The sequence below is a fragment of the Aquarana catesbeiana genome, linkage group LG05 (assembly GCF_042186555.1).
Source record: "Aquarana catesbeiana isolate 2022-GZ linkage group LG05, ASM4218655v1, whole genome shotgun sequence".
NCBI classification, from domain to species: domain Eukaryota; kingdom Metazoa; phylum Chordata; class Amphibia; order Anura; family Ranidae; genus Aquarana; species Aquarana catesbeiana.
In genome coordinates this window covers 228,114,358-228,131,811 of record NC_133328.1, presented here as the reverse complement: position 1 = coordinate 228,131,811, position 17,454 = coordinate 228,114,358, and the positions used below count along the sequence as shown (strand labels likewise).

Genomic DNA, 17,454 nt, shown 5'->3' with positions numbered 1-17,454 from the left:
TTAATATATAGGGCAAACAAAATGATTACAAGATATTGTGAAACAATTGAAGGGTAAAGAGAGTGAGCATGTCTCAATCTGTAGCGCTTGAAAGCCCCTTTGCTGCACCAATCCCAGTATCCCAGAACCCTGTTAGCTATTATTTTTAATAAGTACTGTATTATTTTCTTTATGGTTATGTTCAGTAGGATCTTTGTCGATGGGCTTTGAGCATGTGTTGATGGGTAAATGCATGGCCTCAGCCCCCCCCCCCCATTACAGTCCTCAGTCCCCTCACATTACAGTCCTCAGCCCCCAGTTTAAAGTCTTCAGCTCCCCCCACTTTAATGTCCTTAGCCCCCCCCCCCACACACACATTACAGTCCTCAGTCCCCTCACATTACAGTCCTCAGCCCCTACTTTAAAGTCTTCAGCTCCCCCAGCTTAAATGTCCTCCTCACGTCACAGTACTCAGGTCCCCCCACTTTAATGTTCTCAGCCCACCACATCACAGTCCACAGCCCCCCCACTTCACAGCCCTCAGCCCCCCCCCCACTTTACAGTCCTCAGGCCACCATATCACAGTTCTCAGCCTCCCCCATTTCACAATCCTCAGCCCCCACCCACTTTAATGTCCTCAGCCCACCACTTCGCAGTCTTCAGCTCCCCTACTTCACAGTCCTCAGGCCTCCTCCAACTTTTACGTCATCAGCCCCAATTACCACTGTCTTTGGCACACACATTCTCACAACTTTTCAGCCTTTCACATTAATGTCCTCACCCCCTGTAACTTTGCCCTCTCCCTCACTGTCTTACCTTACACAGAGCGGAGATCGGAGGGAGGTACAGCATTTCTGGATGGAGGGCAGGCGCTGCAAGATAGCGATTGGTTGCTAGGACCGCCCTTCATCCTAGAAGCCAATTACCTGCTTGCTACCCTCGGGCAGCTCCGCCCTCATCCATAACCGTCCCGCCTCCTGCTGTCGGCTCTCTGATGATTAAAGAGCGACGGCAAGGGGAAGAAAATGCTCCTAAATGGCAGGCTGAATGGGAGATTGACACAGCCTGCATTTGGCCCATGGCCCGCCATTTAGTGATGCCCGTTCTAAGTAACGAGGGATTGTTTTCCTTAACTAGTCAGCTTGATTTCTATACATTTATTTGAAGTAAATCAAAACCTTTTTGTGTCCCCAAACTTTTGTTCATTATATATTTATGCACTAATTTGATATCACAAATTTTGGTGTAGGCTGTTTTTATGTGTTAAACGCTTCCCCAGTGCACAATTATAATTTTTTTATCATTTGTTCATTATATAATCTGAAGATAGAAATGCTTAAAGTGTATATAAATCCTAACAATGAACTTCTGTTACTTGCTCCCTTTTGGTCTGTTAAATAATCACTTTATCATCAAAAGAGATGATATATTTGTTTGAGTGCAAAAAGTACCTGTCAGAAAATCAGGGTTGTGCGGTGTCTTGGGCACATTTCCAGTATTATTATATAAAGGAGACCAATATGCCTTCCTAGTCATTATATTGGAACTACAGTATGATTAATCTGTATGTTGTGGAGAAAAGGATAATGATGGGTTTGAGTAGATTAGCAAAAAAAAAAATGGGCAGGGGTGAAACCATTCAGTCCACAAAATGTTGTGTGTTGTCAAGACACAACAGAACTTAGGAGCAAAGTGCACTTCTGGCAGGTCAAAGTGGATTGTTCTGGGTTTGATAGTGATAAAACATGGGGAAATGTGCATGCATCGCTGCAAATACAAAAGTTATAAAACCCCTGCAAAAGAAAATGCATTGTACCTACCTCTGGGTGATGCCTCATGTCTTCACTGCCTTCAAGATCTTCAGCAGCTAAAGATTATTTAGCATCCAACACATTTCCCGATGTGTTAGATTTATGGTCCCCTCCAGCAAACTGCAGTTGTTAGCCCTTATACCATTACTGTGTCCTGTAGTGACCCAGCAGCATGTTGAAGATTGGATATACCACCTGCTGGAGGGGTAAGTATAAAACATTTTATTTTGCAGGGTTTTTTTTAACTTAAATTACAGGTTAGTAACTAAAAATATTAAGGACAGTGGATCATCATCTAGGCAATTAGCATTTTCATCAGAAGAAAGAAGTACTAGCTTCAGTATTTCTTCTGTACACACTGGGGTTGATTTAGGTCATGGAGCGAATTTCTTTCCTGCAAGCACGGACCCTTGTCTTCTCCTGGCGGGGACAGTGATTATCGCTAGCAACTATAGCTGTGATAATCGAATGAATCCAGCAGGCTGAATGTACCCAAGTTGTTCGATCGATCAGCTTGGTACAATCAGCCTGCCCATTTATAGTTCAAACTGTGTATAGCTGGCCTTACTAGAACTGGAGAGGGCAAAATCGAATGCAGCTCTGCATATAAACTAATCAGTTTCCAGGCTTTAGTGTCAAAGCGTAATTAAACAAACTGAAGTTAGAAGCTAATTGGCTACCATGCACAGCTGCACCAAATTTTGCACTCTCCAGTGTTAGTAAATTCACCCCACTGTCTTTACAGTGTTCTTGTAAGGAAAGAAATGAGGGAACTCCCAGTGATGACTTGATTCCCTTCATTTGTGCAATGCAGTGGTATTCATTGTTAATGGTAATCCAATGCACCTGCACAGTATAATGCACTGGTAGCACATTTTGCTGCAATAAAATACAAATTTACATTTGAATGCAACCCGTGTTACTATGTGTGTGTTAATTCAGTGCAACAGTGTGAATCCAAATTAATCTTTATTTAGAACAGAGTTGAGGACTAGACAAGCATTGTACACAAGCACAGCATAAGTAGAAACCGTGAGAAGACATAAGAGAATAACATGTGAGTGAATCTTTCCATAGGCAACAATCCAACAGAACCAAGAACACATTTTCATAGAGGGTGGCAGTGTTGGTTCCCATAATGTAAGAATGCAGGATCATGCAGCTTTATTGAGAAATAAGTAAGAAAGTTGTCTGCTTAATAGCTTTATGACTGAGGAAAAGGGGGGTTTCTTTGGTTTTAGGAACTGTGTAGACGTCTGAGATATGGTCTGCATTTGCATGCAAAAATTTTGCATTTTGGTTCAACAAAAAAATATGTGGCTACTTCTTTCCACTGACTCACATCTCCAACATGTTTTTGGTCTTGCGAGGTTCAGACTTAAGCAGGACTGTGGTTTATTCTACCATAAAAGGAAAAGAAAATCCCCTGGTAGCTGTTAATCATGAGAACAATTTATGGTTAAAAAAAACCCCACTCTTTTTTCCTGTTTACCTTGGTTCTTGGATCCCAGATCATGTCTTTTAGTCCCTCAGGTGTGCCAGGTGAAATACCATTGTTATAAAAAGGTAAGGCATAGTTTGGGGGGGATTTACGAAAACTGGAGCATGCAAAATCTGGTGCAGCTCTGCATAGAAACCAATCAGCTTCCAGGTTTTATTTGTTTAAGCTTAATTGAACAAGCTGAAGTTAGACGTTCATTGTCTACTATGAACAGCTGCACCATATTCTGTGCTCCAGTTTTAGTAAATCACCCCTTTGTGCAGCCCTAGGCCCTAGGACATGCAAGCCCTCTCTGACATAGTATTTCTGGTAATTCTGGATTCACTACCTAATGGGACACCGACCAGGAACAATCCTGCAGAAAGTGATTGTTGAAAAGTATGATCTCCCAAACTATTTTTTTTCCATGGCAGCTGACATGAGCAGCCTCAGAGTCTGCACCTTCCACAACCCACTCATTGGGGGGCAGCTCCCATACTTATTTTCTTTGCATGTAACATGTTTTTATACATTTCTATAAATAATCCAAAGTATATTTTCATACATATTACTCATCTAAAGGAGACAAATACAGAAAAAATAGAGCTAGAATTCTGCAGGTTTCAATTTGATATGCAAATTCTTGCATTACTATATCATTTTGCTTTACAGTAGAATATATGAGCCCAGATTCATAACTTTACTTCATAATTACTGAACATTTTAGAGAGTTTGCTTAACATTTTTCTTGAGTCTGATAGTTGATTTGGGAACTAGCACAAAGCCATCTTACCTTTTTTAGCTACCAGATGTGCCTTTAAGACTCTAGAGATTAACACCACTTATATCTTCAACCCAAGTCAAAACTTTGCTTTTTTTCTAACCAGCTACCCCTAAGCCAGTATTTCCCTGGTGTTTCCCATTTATTGCAACTCAGTCCTCAGAACATTATGTGTTGCAACACTGGGGCAAGTGTTTCCTATTATTTGTTCCAAAGCTGTGGAGCCATCTGTTAAGTTAAACAGGAAGTCAGTTTGTCTCTCTCTCCCGGGCTTGCTTTGCTATTTTGGGAGATTCACTTCTCCCTAGTAGAAGGGGGCCAGTATGGTCTTACTTGGGGACTCTACATACGTTTAAGACCAGAGCTTCTGTTTTACCCATCTGCCACTGTTTGAGGTGTATTCATTATTAATGGAGCCAGCAACGGCTCCTACTCAGATATGCAGCCTTGCTTGGGCAAATGAGACATTCTTCAGCAAATTGCTTTCGTTTCTGATTGCTGATTGTACGCGTGTCACCAAACTGACTCAAGGTTCATCGATGCATGCTCAGTAAATTAAAAGGAACATAAGTATGGATCAGCCGAGAGAATGAATTCTGTGCCTACAATGACCCAAGGCCATTTAATTTTCTGCTTAATTTTGTTGCAGTCAGTTTGCATTTTGGGTTATTATGCAGTAGAAAATTAACAATAAATAACAAATTTGGTCCTCCTGTGCTACTAATGATATTTCTTTATACATCTTTGTAATTCTGTTTTTCTGTATGAAAGGCTCAAGGTCTGTTCCTGTCTGATACCTAGGCAGGTACAGACAGAAAAGAATAAGGAGGATATTTTAATAATTGTTCTTATTAGTTTTTAGTTCTTTTAAATACGTATTAACAGTCTTTAAATTCCAATTTACAGATAATCAAAGAAACATGGAAACAGATGAGGTGCAGGATATGGCCCAGATGTCAGGTGAGGTCACTACAGAATCTATTCTAATAAGCAATTTAGTATTATATAGAGTATGAAAAAAGGCATTGTGAATAGTACAAAATATTATGCCTTGTAAAAACAAAAAAACGCAGATTATAGTGAGCAAAGTATATGTAAGAAAACAAATTGTACTGTACATGGTTTTGATTCTGTAGTATATAACCTACACTATAGATATGAAAAAAAAGCATTGTACACGTGAACCTCCTTTGCACAAATGTAAAGGGTTTTCCTGGGAAAATTAGAAGGATTTAAAAAAATTAAAGTTATATTAAAGGTAGATTTTTTTTAAATAACAAAGATGTCATACTTACCTGCTCCGTGTAATGGTTTTGCACAGAGCAGCCCAATCCGCCTCTTCTCAGGACTCGAGCCAGCGCTCTGGGCTCCTCCCCCCTGATGAGTGCCCCCATAGCAAGCCGCTTGCTATGGGGGCACTCGTGCATGCTCACTCCCGAGACCTCTGTGGGTCCATAGCACAATGTAAATATTCGCCAGCACACCAGAGATCTTCAGTTACGTCCAAATGGTTTTGAAGAAAGATCACATCACAACCAGTGTAGTGCAATATTTCGGAGCCACACAGGACCTCTTTGTCAGGCATGTGATGATCCACATTCCAGGATCGTCTGCAATGGGAATATGGACTGTTACCTGTATGTTCATAGGACCAACAGAACAGGGCCAAGCACTCTGCTCCATGCTCCCTCACTGGCTGTGATTGACAGCAGCAGGAGCCAATGGCTGAAGGGGGCTGCTTCATCCTGAAAGTTTTTACCTTCATGCACAGAATGCATGAAGGTAAAAAACCTCCGGCCTTTAGAACCACTTTATAATATTCACTAAAGTGATGAGCTAACAGTTATGGATTATTTCTTTTTTCTAGAAAGCTAGATTTTTAAAAACAGAGCCAATTTCTTCTAAACAAATCTTAGGAATAATCTTGGAGTTCAAAATTTCTTTATTATAAATATCAGTAGTTGAATTCAGTCTCTGTTTTATTTTAAAGCGGTATTAGACCCAAAACCAAAAAATAGCAATCAGATGTGGTGGCTGCATCTTTTCTTTGGCTTTTCTCTCTGTTTTCATCTGTGAGCTGGTCAGTAACATACTTTCTGTATTAGTAAGACACAACTTGAAGAACAGGAAGCACAGTAGGCATCAGCATTGTCTGCGGAGAGGGTAGTGTTTAATGTATTAGCAGATTTAGGTACACTAAACAAATCAAAGCCAAACTCCAGCTCACACTTTATAATCAGTTTTTTTCCTTTTGGGATGAAGGTTTTGCATGAATAAATAAAAGCTAAACATTTTAATCAAATGTAAAGTGGCTTGTCTCATCCATGTAAACTGATAAATTCCGCTGGAGAACTTGAGCTTGCGAAAAACAACAGACTTGCTGGCTGGATCCCCAGATGAAAATAGAATAAAGAAAACCTAAAAATAGAAAACAAATGCAGCCATCACATATCAGAAGCGGTATGCTGCAAACGCTTGCTTTTGGGTTTAATAATGGATTAGGCTTCCCATTCTGCCCATGTGCCCAAGAGGCTAGCTTCACTCAAAAATGATAATCTATCAGGGGGCATCGTCATTTTAATGGTTATAGGAAGTTATTTTGGAGATACCTTGCCCTGGAGTCCCCAGGAGATTCAAGAAAGTATCTATGTTTTTTTTTTTGTTATTATTACTGGTTGCCACACAGCAGTAAAGCCCATCCCTCCGATAAGTTAAGTGGTTCTAAAGGCTCAAAACCTTCTCTGTGCAGCAGCCACCCAATACTTACCTGAGCCCCATCACGATCCAGCGATGTACACGAAAGCCTTGGCTCTCTGAGGACTCTCCCTCCTCATTGACTGAGATGTTGGCTCCCGATACTGTCAATCACAGCCAGTGAGCGTGAGGGGGCAGGACCGAGCTGCAGCTCTGTATGTGAATGAACACGCAAAGCAGCATCTTTGGGGAGCTTGTTTTGGTTCCCCCATTGCAAGCTGCTTGCTCTGGATGCACTTGGCAGAAGGGTGGGGCGAGGAGCGCCGTCAGGGTACCCGAAAAGTGGAGGATCGGGGCTGCTGTGTGCAAAACCGCTCCACGGAACACAACATGTTTGTTATTTTTTTATTAAAAATGGCTTTAATATCACTTGAAAATTGCAGTTTCAGGTGGAGTTTGTCTTTAAAGAGCAAGTCAGGTAAAAAAAAAAAGAAAAAATTTCGGGGTTATATAAGTCAGGTGCATTGTACAGTGTCTTGAAAAAGTATTCATACCCCTTAAAATGTTCCACATTTTGTAATGTTACAACCAAAAACGTAAATGTATTTCATTGGTATTTTATGTGATAGACCAACACAAAGTGGCACATAATTGTGAAGTGGAAGGAAAATGATAAATGGCTTTAAATTTTTTTCTAAAATCTAGTGGAACCAATTGCTTTTAGAAGTCACCTAATTAGTAAATAGAGTCCACCTGTGCGTAATTTAATCTCAGTATAAATACAGCTGTTCTGTGAAGCCCTCAGAGGTTTGTTAGATAACCTTGGTGAACAAACAGCATCATGAAGGCCAATGAACATACCAGACAGGTTTAGGGATAAGGTTGTGGAGAAGCAGGATTAGGTTATAAAAAAATATCCCACGCTTTGAAGATCTCACAGAGAACTGTTCAATCCATCATCTGAAAATGGAAAGAGTATGGCACAACTGTAAACCTACCAAGACATGGCCGTCCACCTAAACTGACAGGCTGGGCAAGGAGAGCATTAATCAGAGAAGCAGCCAAGAGGCCCATGGTAACTCTGGAGGAGCTGCGGAGATCCACAGTTTAGGTGGAAGAATCTGTCCACAGGACAACTGTTAGTCGTGCACTTCACAAATCTGGCCTTTATGGAAAAGTGGCAAGAAGAAAGCCGTTGTTGAAAGAAAGCCTTAAGAAGTCCTGTTTGCAGTTTTGCAAGAAGCCATGTGGGGGACACAGAAAACGTAAAAGCAGGTGCTCTGGTCAGATGAGACCAAAATTTTACTTTTCGGACTGAAAGCAAAACGCTATGTGTGGTGGAAAACTAACACTGTACATCACCCTGACCACACCATCCCCACCGTCAACCATGGTGGTGGCAGCATCATGTTGTGAGGATGCTTTTCTTCAGCAGGGACAGGAAAGCTGGTCAGAGTTGATGGGAAGATGGATGGAGCCAAATACAGATCAATCTTAAAGGACAACCTGTTAGAGTCTGCAAAAGAATTGAGACTGGGGCGGAGGTTCACCTTCCCAGCAGGACAACGACCCTAAACATACAGCCAGAACTGGAATGGTTTAGGTCAAAGCATATTCATGTGTTCGAATGGCCCAAAGTCCAGACCTAAATGCAATTGAGAATTTGTGACAAGACTTGAAAATTGCTGTTCACAGACACTCTCCATCCAATCTGACAGAGCTTGAGCTATTTTGCAAAGAAGAATGGGCAAAAATTCTACTCTCTACATGTGCAAAGCCGGTAGAGACATACCCAAAAAGACTTCCATCCTCTAATTGCAGCGAAAGGTGGTTCTACAAAGTATTGATGGGGGGCTGAATACAAATGCACGCAACAGTTTTCAGATATTTATTTATAAAAAAATTGAAAACTAAGCCTAGTGTACTGGCTTGTTAGCCGCATTTTCCTTTTCTCCACTACACAATTATGCACCACTTTGTGTTGGTCTATCACATAAACTCCTAATAAAATATATTTATGTTTTTGGTTATAACGTGAAAAAAAGTGGAAAATTTCAAGGGGTATGAATATTTTTTCAGGGCACTGTATATACCAGGAGCCTAGCCTTTTAGTGTAAGCAGCCCTTGCTGATGTTCCATCCCAATTATCCACACTTACACAAGAATGATGTTTAGCTACAACTGAGGAAAAGTGACTTCTGCTCAGACCCATGCTAAAAAAAAATGTTCCCCATATAGTTATCAGCTCAGCATGGGAAAAGTATACTGACATCACCCATATTTATAGCCATTTTACAAAAGTAGGAATGTACAGTGATTTTTTTATTGTTTTCTTTATTTATTATGACCATGACTAAAAATATATTTCTGCTGTCTTTAGGAGGAGGACTTAGACCTCTTTCACACTGGGGCCGCGTTAGCGCTAAATCACTGCTCGTTTTAGCTGCACTTTAACACTTTTCAGCCGCTAGCGGGGTGCTTTTAACCCCAAAGAAGGGGTTAAAAACGCTTGTGTTGCATCGCTTCCAAAGCGTTTTTCAGGCGCTTCGGAAGCGCTGCTCATTCATTGCAATGGGTAGGGGTGTTTTGGGAGCGCTGTATACAGTGCTCCCAAACCGCCCCAAAGATGCTGCTTGCAGGACTTTTCCAAATGCCCCGCAAGCGTATCGCCCAGGTGTGAAAGCACCTATTGTAATGAATGGGAGGCAGTTTGCAGGCACTATTTCTATTGCAAACATGCCTGAAAAGGGCCTCAGTGTGAAAGCGGTCTTAGACACTTGCAAACAAAAAACGCTGGCCAGCCAAGTAGAAACCCTCCCACTCCCATGATACTTCAGTTTTTCGCTAAGATGTTGAATGTCTTTTCTCTTCACCGAAATGCAAACCAATTTTTTCTAGACCTTTTTACATTCATCAAGACTATTTTTTCTTCAATCAAAATCTATCTTTATGCTTCAGAGTTAGGACTCAAGCAGCTATCTGGATTTAGTGATCCTGCTTGCTGCCTTAGAGGCCACAATCAGACCCTGCTAGAGTTGCAGAGGTAGCCTGTAATGTGATCTTTACTTGTGGTATTCTGTAGATGCCTAGTGTACTGGCTTTTTAGCCGCAGAGTGCTTTACAAGTCCAGGACCAAGACATTGGTGTGATCCTGATCCCTAAAGACTCCCTAGGTTGTATGCCTGTGGGAGGGACCAAGATTGCCTGGAATGTAAAATGTTCACTGGGTTCTGCATGGGTACTCTCCTGTACTTAGCTACTGTGACTGTTAGCTGCGGAACGATCTTTGGGCCCACAACTATGTTATATGGGGCTTATCCACATATGAGCATGACACATTATCACCGTTTTCTCCCATTATTCCCTTAATAGATTAACACGCAGAAGAATTAAGTGCTGTGTCACTTTTAGCTCTGCTTATATGTAGAAATGTCACCAGCACATCATCAGCAAGTTCTATGCAAATCCTTTTTTTACCAACAGGCTCTGACCAGTAATCTTTTATCCTTTTCATGGCAATTTGCCAGGCCTTGGAGGCGGTGTAAACCAAGAAAACATCTAAGAAACCTTATGCCATCCTTACTTACTAGTCAGTTATGGAATGTTTGCAGCTTATGCCTGCTGTATTATGCTATTTTGTGGCTGGAATAATGGAAATTGTTTTAATTGCAGAATAATTCCCCTGCCTGTTGATATGTTGTGAACACTGGCTAAAATACTGGTTTGAGGGACAATGTAAAAGGAACCTTGAGGAAGAACGTCTCTTTTGGGTTCCTTTGACACATTATAAAAAAAGTCACTGGCAGTAAAAGTATGTTTTTACCACTTTTTAAAAGAAACCTAAGCCCCACTCAGCAATATACTGTACATTCTACCGAGGGTCAAAAAGAATTGCTTTCATTTCTTCAAGGACTCTAAATCCAGACTTAAAGCAGGGACCCAGTTCAGTTATAAATCCTTGGCTCTAAAGTCCTCCTAACCTGCAAACGTGTTCTCACAATTTCCAAAGTGGAGAGACTACTATTAGACTTTGCAGACACCTGGACCAACATACCATAATTTCTAATGCGTGAGTGCCTGTGCCCTGTTTCCTGTTGTCAAATCTTCCAACCTCTCCACAAAGGCTAACAGATCTCCATTCTGCCTTGTCAAAACTCTTTGGTCAAGGCGTCATTCCTGATGTTCCACAAACAGTAGGCTTTCATTGGTTTTTCTCAAACCTGTTCACTGTTTTTAAAGCCAGATGGTATCTCTGTCCTATTTTGGATCTCAAAGCACTCAGTGCTTTTATTATAGTGCAAAACTTTTGCATGAAATCCAACAGGACAGTCATTTATCCTTTATGCAGGAGAATATCTAGTATCAATTGGATAACAAGGATGCACGTCGGTCCTGCCTTTGGATACGCCCCTTCTGGATCACCATACACTCAGCAATCAAACAGATAATGGACATGGACCTACCTCTCAACCCAGCCACTTTTCTCCTACACCACACAGATATGTCTCCTTTCAAATACAAAAGATCCCTTACAATGCATCTGCTGAATGCAGCCAAAACGCTTATCCCCCAGATTCTGGAGATCAACTCCACTGGGACTCACTGAATGGTTCCATCGCATTCATCAGGCAGGAGAAGGAGAAACTGGTACACATCAGCAAAGAAACTGCGTCTTCATATATATCTACCTGGACACGTTGGTTCCTCTTTAAAGATTCAGACCTCTACAAACAGCACTGTCCCTCCTGAGTGCCTTGCCATTTGTTTATGCCTCGCCCTCATTCTAGAGGCCTTCATCTTTGCCTCCCTGGCTGCATGACAGATCGGCCAACATGTACTGGGGGGCCCCCATGCCTTCTTCGTACCCCCCCCCCTTTCTTTTTTTTTTTCTTTCTCTCCTCCTTACCCTCTCCCCACCCCCTTTTCTGACATTCCTGATCTGACTTCTATTAGACATTTTCTCTGAGAGACATGCCTGGCCCTCTACTCCCTTACCTACCTGGGTGTGATTTCCATGCTTCTGAGACACGGTGTCTTAACTCACACAAATGATACCGTGTCTGTTTGGTTTCCTGTTGTTGGGCATCTACCTGCATCTGAAGTTATTGTTTGATTCTTTGTATTCTCCAACTGTAACCAATTTATGGAATTGTATTAACGCTTTTTCTACTTATACCTGTGACACTGAGATATGTTTTCTGTACTGATTGTATTTACGCATGCCTATTGGTTTTTGTACTGTTCTTCTTGTTTTTTTTTTTTTTTTTTAAATAAACCTTTAGAAAAGGATGCATGTCCCCATCTTTCATCATTTGTTGCTGTGTTGCCCTTCCCTCAGTTGGACTGCTTTGAGACACCCCAGTAGTCTTATATTCTACTGTCCCTTGATGACCAATTAAGAAAACAGGTTTTTTGAGCTCACAGTAAAATTCTTCTTTTTGACGTTTGATAAGGGACACAGGTCCCACCCCTCAGTGTATGTATATGAGCTATCCTAATACTGCTTTTCTAAAAGAACAAAATCATCATGGAAATGGGAGGGGTTATACTTGGCTGGCCAATTGCTTTTTGTTTGCCAGTGTCCAAAGGCAACAGTGTAACCCAATGTTCCTGAATTCTGAATTATACTATTTATGTGTCCCTCTATGAACTCCAGGAAAAGGATTAGAGTACAACATCACTATTTTATATTTACCATTTGCAGTCAGCGGTGGCTTGCTAGAAGCTACATTTGCATTTATTGCATCAAGTAATTGCTTTGTCTACCTAATCTGATAGCATATTGATCACATTTATTAAAACTGATACCTCCACCCTAGCCTACGCTTATTTCAAATACACAGGTTAAAAAAAAAATTCCTGCTTAACAACTTCAAACCTGGGTACGTTTACCCCCTTCCTGCCCAAGCCAATTTTCAGCTTTCGGCGCTGTCACAATTTGAATGACAATTGCGTGGTCATGCAACACTGTTTTTGAGACAAATAGAGCTTTCTTTTGGTGGTATTGGGTTTTTAAGTTTCTGCAAAAAAAATTTTGAAAAAAAAAGTTTTTTTTCGTTTCTGTTTTTCTGCTTCTCTGATGAGGCTGCACTGATGGGCACTGATAGGCTGCAATGATGAGAAAGAACTAAAGGCCAATGATGGGGTGGCACTGATGAGGAGTGACTAATATGCAGCACTGATGGCCACTGATAGGCGGCATTGATAAACAGGCACTGAGGAGCACTGAATAGCAGCATTGATTGGCATCACTGATGGCCACTGACTGGCATCACTGATGGGCACTGTTGGGGCTACACAGATGATCAGTGTCCTGATTATCTGCGCAGGTCTCCCCTGTGAGGAAATGCTGCTGATCAGCACTCCTCACACGCTGTCAGTGAGAGGAAAGGAAAGAAGATAACCGGCATTTCCTTGTTTACATGTGATCAGCTGTGATTGGACACAGCTGATCACATGGGTAAAGAGCCGCGTCATCGGGGATGCGCCGTGTGGCGAGAGTGGGACAACGTCATATGACGTTGTCCTAGAACAATAGAACCACCCCTCTGCCATTATTTGCCTATACGGAGGGTGGGAGGTGGTTACATTATTCTAAATCTGAATTCATTTGTGCTAGTTGAAAAGAGAAAGAAACACTGTTTTGCAAATGGGTGTTACAAGTAAACAGTGTACTGAGTACTGAGTTGGGGCCCTTTCACGTGGGGCGGACTCCTTTGAGATCAGCAGGGGATCTGTCTGCTAATCCCCTGTTGAGCAGAGCGGGTAGATGACATATCCATATCTGCTCAACTGACTTCTATCATCCAATTATTTGCAAGCAAAAATTTTGTTTTTTATTTTCTTTGCATGTGATTGGTTGTTCTTTATAAAGTGAAGTTTTACCTCATTTACTAGGCTCTGTGCACAACTATTTGTTTCTATTTGAAGTTTATTTTACAATAATGTGGGTGTCCCTAGTTTGATTTTAGGTATTTACATTTGTATACATATCTAAAACAAAACAATTTTAAAAACACTATAGATTCTCTTCAACAGTGAGACAATTTCACCCTGCTTAGGATAAATGGACTGGACAGAGAAAGAGGCAGTTAGTTATTCTTTAACCATATATTCTCTCAAAGTAAATTACAATTAGAACATGATCTGTAAAAAAAAAATGCACATACCATTTTTGTATTAGTGTGTAACATTAAAGCGGAGTTCAAGTCTCCTGTGGAAAAAATAAATGCCAGCAGCTACGAAAACTATAGCTGCTGACTTTTAAAAAACGGCCACTCACCTGTCCCATGATCCAGCGGTGTGCTCACCCCAGTCGGTCTCACCCATTGTCTTCAGTCCCTGGCGCTAGCATCTTCACTCTGGGCACCTGGCTGTGATAGCTTGCGGCTTCAGAGCAAGGTGCCCACTGTGCGAGTCACGCTATGCGTCTTGAGTGGTGGATGCAGTCTTCTGGGACCTGTCAGTGCCCAGGTGACTGTAGGGGGAGGAATGAAGGAGAACTTAGAAAGGGGAAGCGGGCACCTGTCAAAATCAGGTACCTTCTCCCCCTACTCCTTAAAGGTGCCAATTGTTCAAGAGGAGCGGAGAACAACTCCTTAAAGTGGAACTTCCCCTTTTGGGTGGAGCTCCGCTTTAAATCAGTGTTAAAACCCAAAACAAAAATGTAATATATTGTAGGTTAGTCCAAACCACCACATATAATGTTTGTATTTAAAAAGGGCTTTCTTTTTTCCCTTTATTTTCACCTGGTGATCTGGCCAGTAACACCTGACAGCAGCATGGTTACTCTGGGGAGATGGTAGTGTTAGTTAGACTAGCTAAGTTAGATGGACTTGATTAACAAATTAAAAATGAACTCCAGCTAACACTTTTTAAACAGTTACAGTAACCGTTTTTTTTTCCTTTTGGGACAAAGGCTTTACATGAATGAATAAAAAGAAATTAATTGTAATCACCCTTATTAGTATTAAATGATTGATCTCAACCCTCTAACTGCCACTTTTGCTGCAAATCTTGGTCTGTTAAAGGAAGTTGAAAAATAAAACAATTACTGGTGGGAACAACAATAAGGCAAAACATCCTAAAAAAGAAAACTAAAGTAGCCACCTCATCTAAGAATGATGAGCTGCATTTTTGTTTTGGGGGTTCATTTATACTGATTGTATCTTCATAATTTAGGCCATAAATTAGAACTATAAGTAAAACTTTTTTTTTTTATCATTATGGAGAGAGTAAGGGAGGGTTTTTACCCCTGTCAGCTTTTTTGCCATTTGTGTTCCATTGAGGAGATTTTCCTTCTCTTCCTGTCTCTTGACCAAAACAGGAAGTGAGAGGAAATCCATGTAAATTAAGGGAATCTTGTAGGCCCCCCAGGTCGCCATTGGAAGAGTTCCCCTCTTTTACTGTTCCGGGGACAATCAAAATTTGGGATTTTCTTTTACTTTCACTATCACTGATAATGGTAAAAAGGACAAAAAGTGTGAATCTCGCTAACAGGGGGAAGGTAGCAATACTTACAAATTTTTGCTTTACAGGGCTAGATAGGTTATTCTTAGGATGTGGCTGCAAAACTGAAAAAAAAAAGTTTTGCCTTTAGTTATATTTTAGAAGCATCTAGGACCAGGTGCCCAATGCTCCAACAAAAAACAAAAATAGTTTTGGCTCCTCGTGTTTACCAGTTTGGAAACATAGCTATATGAAAAGCTGTAGAGGCACACGAGTACATTTTGGTTGTATTTTACTACTTTTTCACCAGCTGGATTGGATTAGGTTATAGCAAAGGGTAAGGGCAGCTCCTTCTTTACAATAATTTATTCATTCATTCATTCATCATTGTTACACACCTAAAAGGGCAGGGCTTGATACATTTTAATGTGGTCTCTAATATTAAATAATTATTGTTTAGTTTAGCAGTTTTGGGTATGTTTTAAAATGCTCTAAAGTATTCAAATTTTATTAGGAATGTTGACTATCAGTACTGGTAAACAGTGTATATTATTAGAATAACCCCATGGAAATTCACAACAGCAATGCTTTTCTAGGGAGACCTGTAAGGAGGTATCAAAAGCTATAGTAACCATCATGGGTTAACAGTATTCAAAAAAGAAGTAAAGTGATATTAAAGGCAGGATTTTTCAAAAAAAATAACAAACATTTTATACTTACCTGCTCTTTGCAATGGTTTTTCACAAAGCAGCTCCGAGCCTCCTCTTCTCTGGTCCCCTGCTGGCACTCCTGCCTCGCCCTCCTTGCGCAGTGCCCCCAGAGAAAGCCGCTTGCTCTGGGGGCACTCGTGCATGCTTGCGCCACAGCCCCGTTCTGAGCACCCATAGGACACACAGAACGGGGCTAGGCTCTGCCCCCCTGCTTCCTCCTCACTGGCTGTGATTGATAGCCACAGTCCCGCTACTGTGTCTCAGTGATTGTGATGCAGCATGGCAGCATTTCCTGTAGTGTTGGTGTCTCTACAACTGAAACAGGGGCCAAGAGGCAAATGTGTTAGAGCACTAAACCTAATATCTGATATTTGGGGGGGGGGGGCACCATAGAGGTGCAGGGATGACACACTGCACATCAAAAGTGGGTAAGACAAACTCATGAAGAATAGATCTGTGCTACTTTGGAGTTAAAGTGGAAGTTCAGCCTAAAACTAAAATCTCTAAATCTACCTGCAGCCAAAATCTAAGACTAATCTATCTAGCCATGTAAAGCAATAATATAACACATATACATAACTTTTCTGAAGCCACTCCAGTCCGGTCTCCAGCAGCAGAATCTGTGTGCAGAAGACAGCCGACACCGGCTGGGAAATGCCTGGGAAGTGACGTCACCCATTGAGTTACTATGGGGCTTCCATTGTTGGCTGTCTCTTCTGCTCCTGTCTAAACAGAGCAGCCACCGCTGACAACACAGCATTTTACCGGACCGGAACAGCTTCAGAAAAGGTATGTATAGTGATTTTTGCTTTACAGGGCTAGATAGGTTAGTCTTAGGATGTGGCTGCAAGTAGAGATTTTAGTTTTAGGCTGAACTTCTACTTTAAGATAATTATGGCATAGATAACTACATACAGTACATCACTGTAAGAACAGTATACACTGTTTATCCTGTCTGTCTTTATTTGGTGATGGGCTCCTGAATTGATTTGACAAATTGACTGCATAGTGAAGGAGAGTTTTAAAAATTGCTCCTAGGAAGCTAACTAAGAAAGCCGATTGTGTTGTCTGGTGGTGCATTCTTATGGGCCAGAAAACGTTTCCACTGGTGGGAAAGTGATTATCTGCAAGAAGTTGAAATTAAATAAACTTGAGTATAAGACTATAACCCTTTGCTTAATGTGATTGTTTGAATATTGTATTTTAAGTATTAGAGTTAAGAGTTACATAGTTACATAGTAGGTGAGGTTGAAAAAAGACCAAGTTCATCAAGTCCAACCTATGTGTGTGATTATATAAAAGTCTTTTTATTTACCATTTTTGGGAAAAGTTAAAGTTGTAGTAAAGTAATTTTTACAAAACTCGCCAACACATGTGCAGCTCAGACCACATTTACGTCCCGCTCTGTGTGCCGCTGCGTTGTGATGTTGCCCCGGCACAGCCAATCAAGCGACCAAAGATTCTAAACCCGGAAGAAAGACCAGGAGAAGATGGGAGCTGCCGGGGACAAGAGAGAGCGGTGAGAGCGCAGCGCTGGAGGGCTGCGTTTGT

The 17,454-nt window shown here is 41.2% G+C and overlaps 1 protein-coding gene across 10 annotated transcripts in view; it reads left to right on the top strand.

Moving 5' to 3' along the window:
* IKZF1 (IKAROS family zinc finger 1) overlaps nt 1–17,454 on the top strand; it is a 216,972-nt gene that overhangs the window by 48,285 nt on the left and 151,233 nt on the right. For all 10 annotated transcript variants that reach the window (XM_073630608.1, XM_073630614.1, XM_073630609.1 and 7 more), the window contains exon 2: nt 4,958–5,011. In XM_073630608.1, coding sequence (XP_073486709.1) covers nt 4,958–5,011 — 54 coding nt within the window. The remainder of the gene's footprint in view (nt 1–4,957; nt 5,012–17,454) is intronic.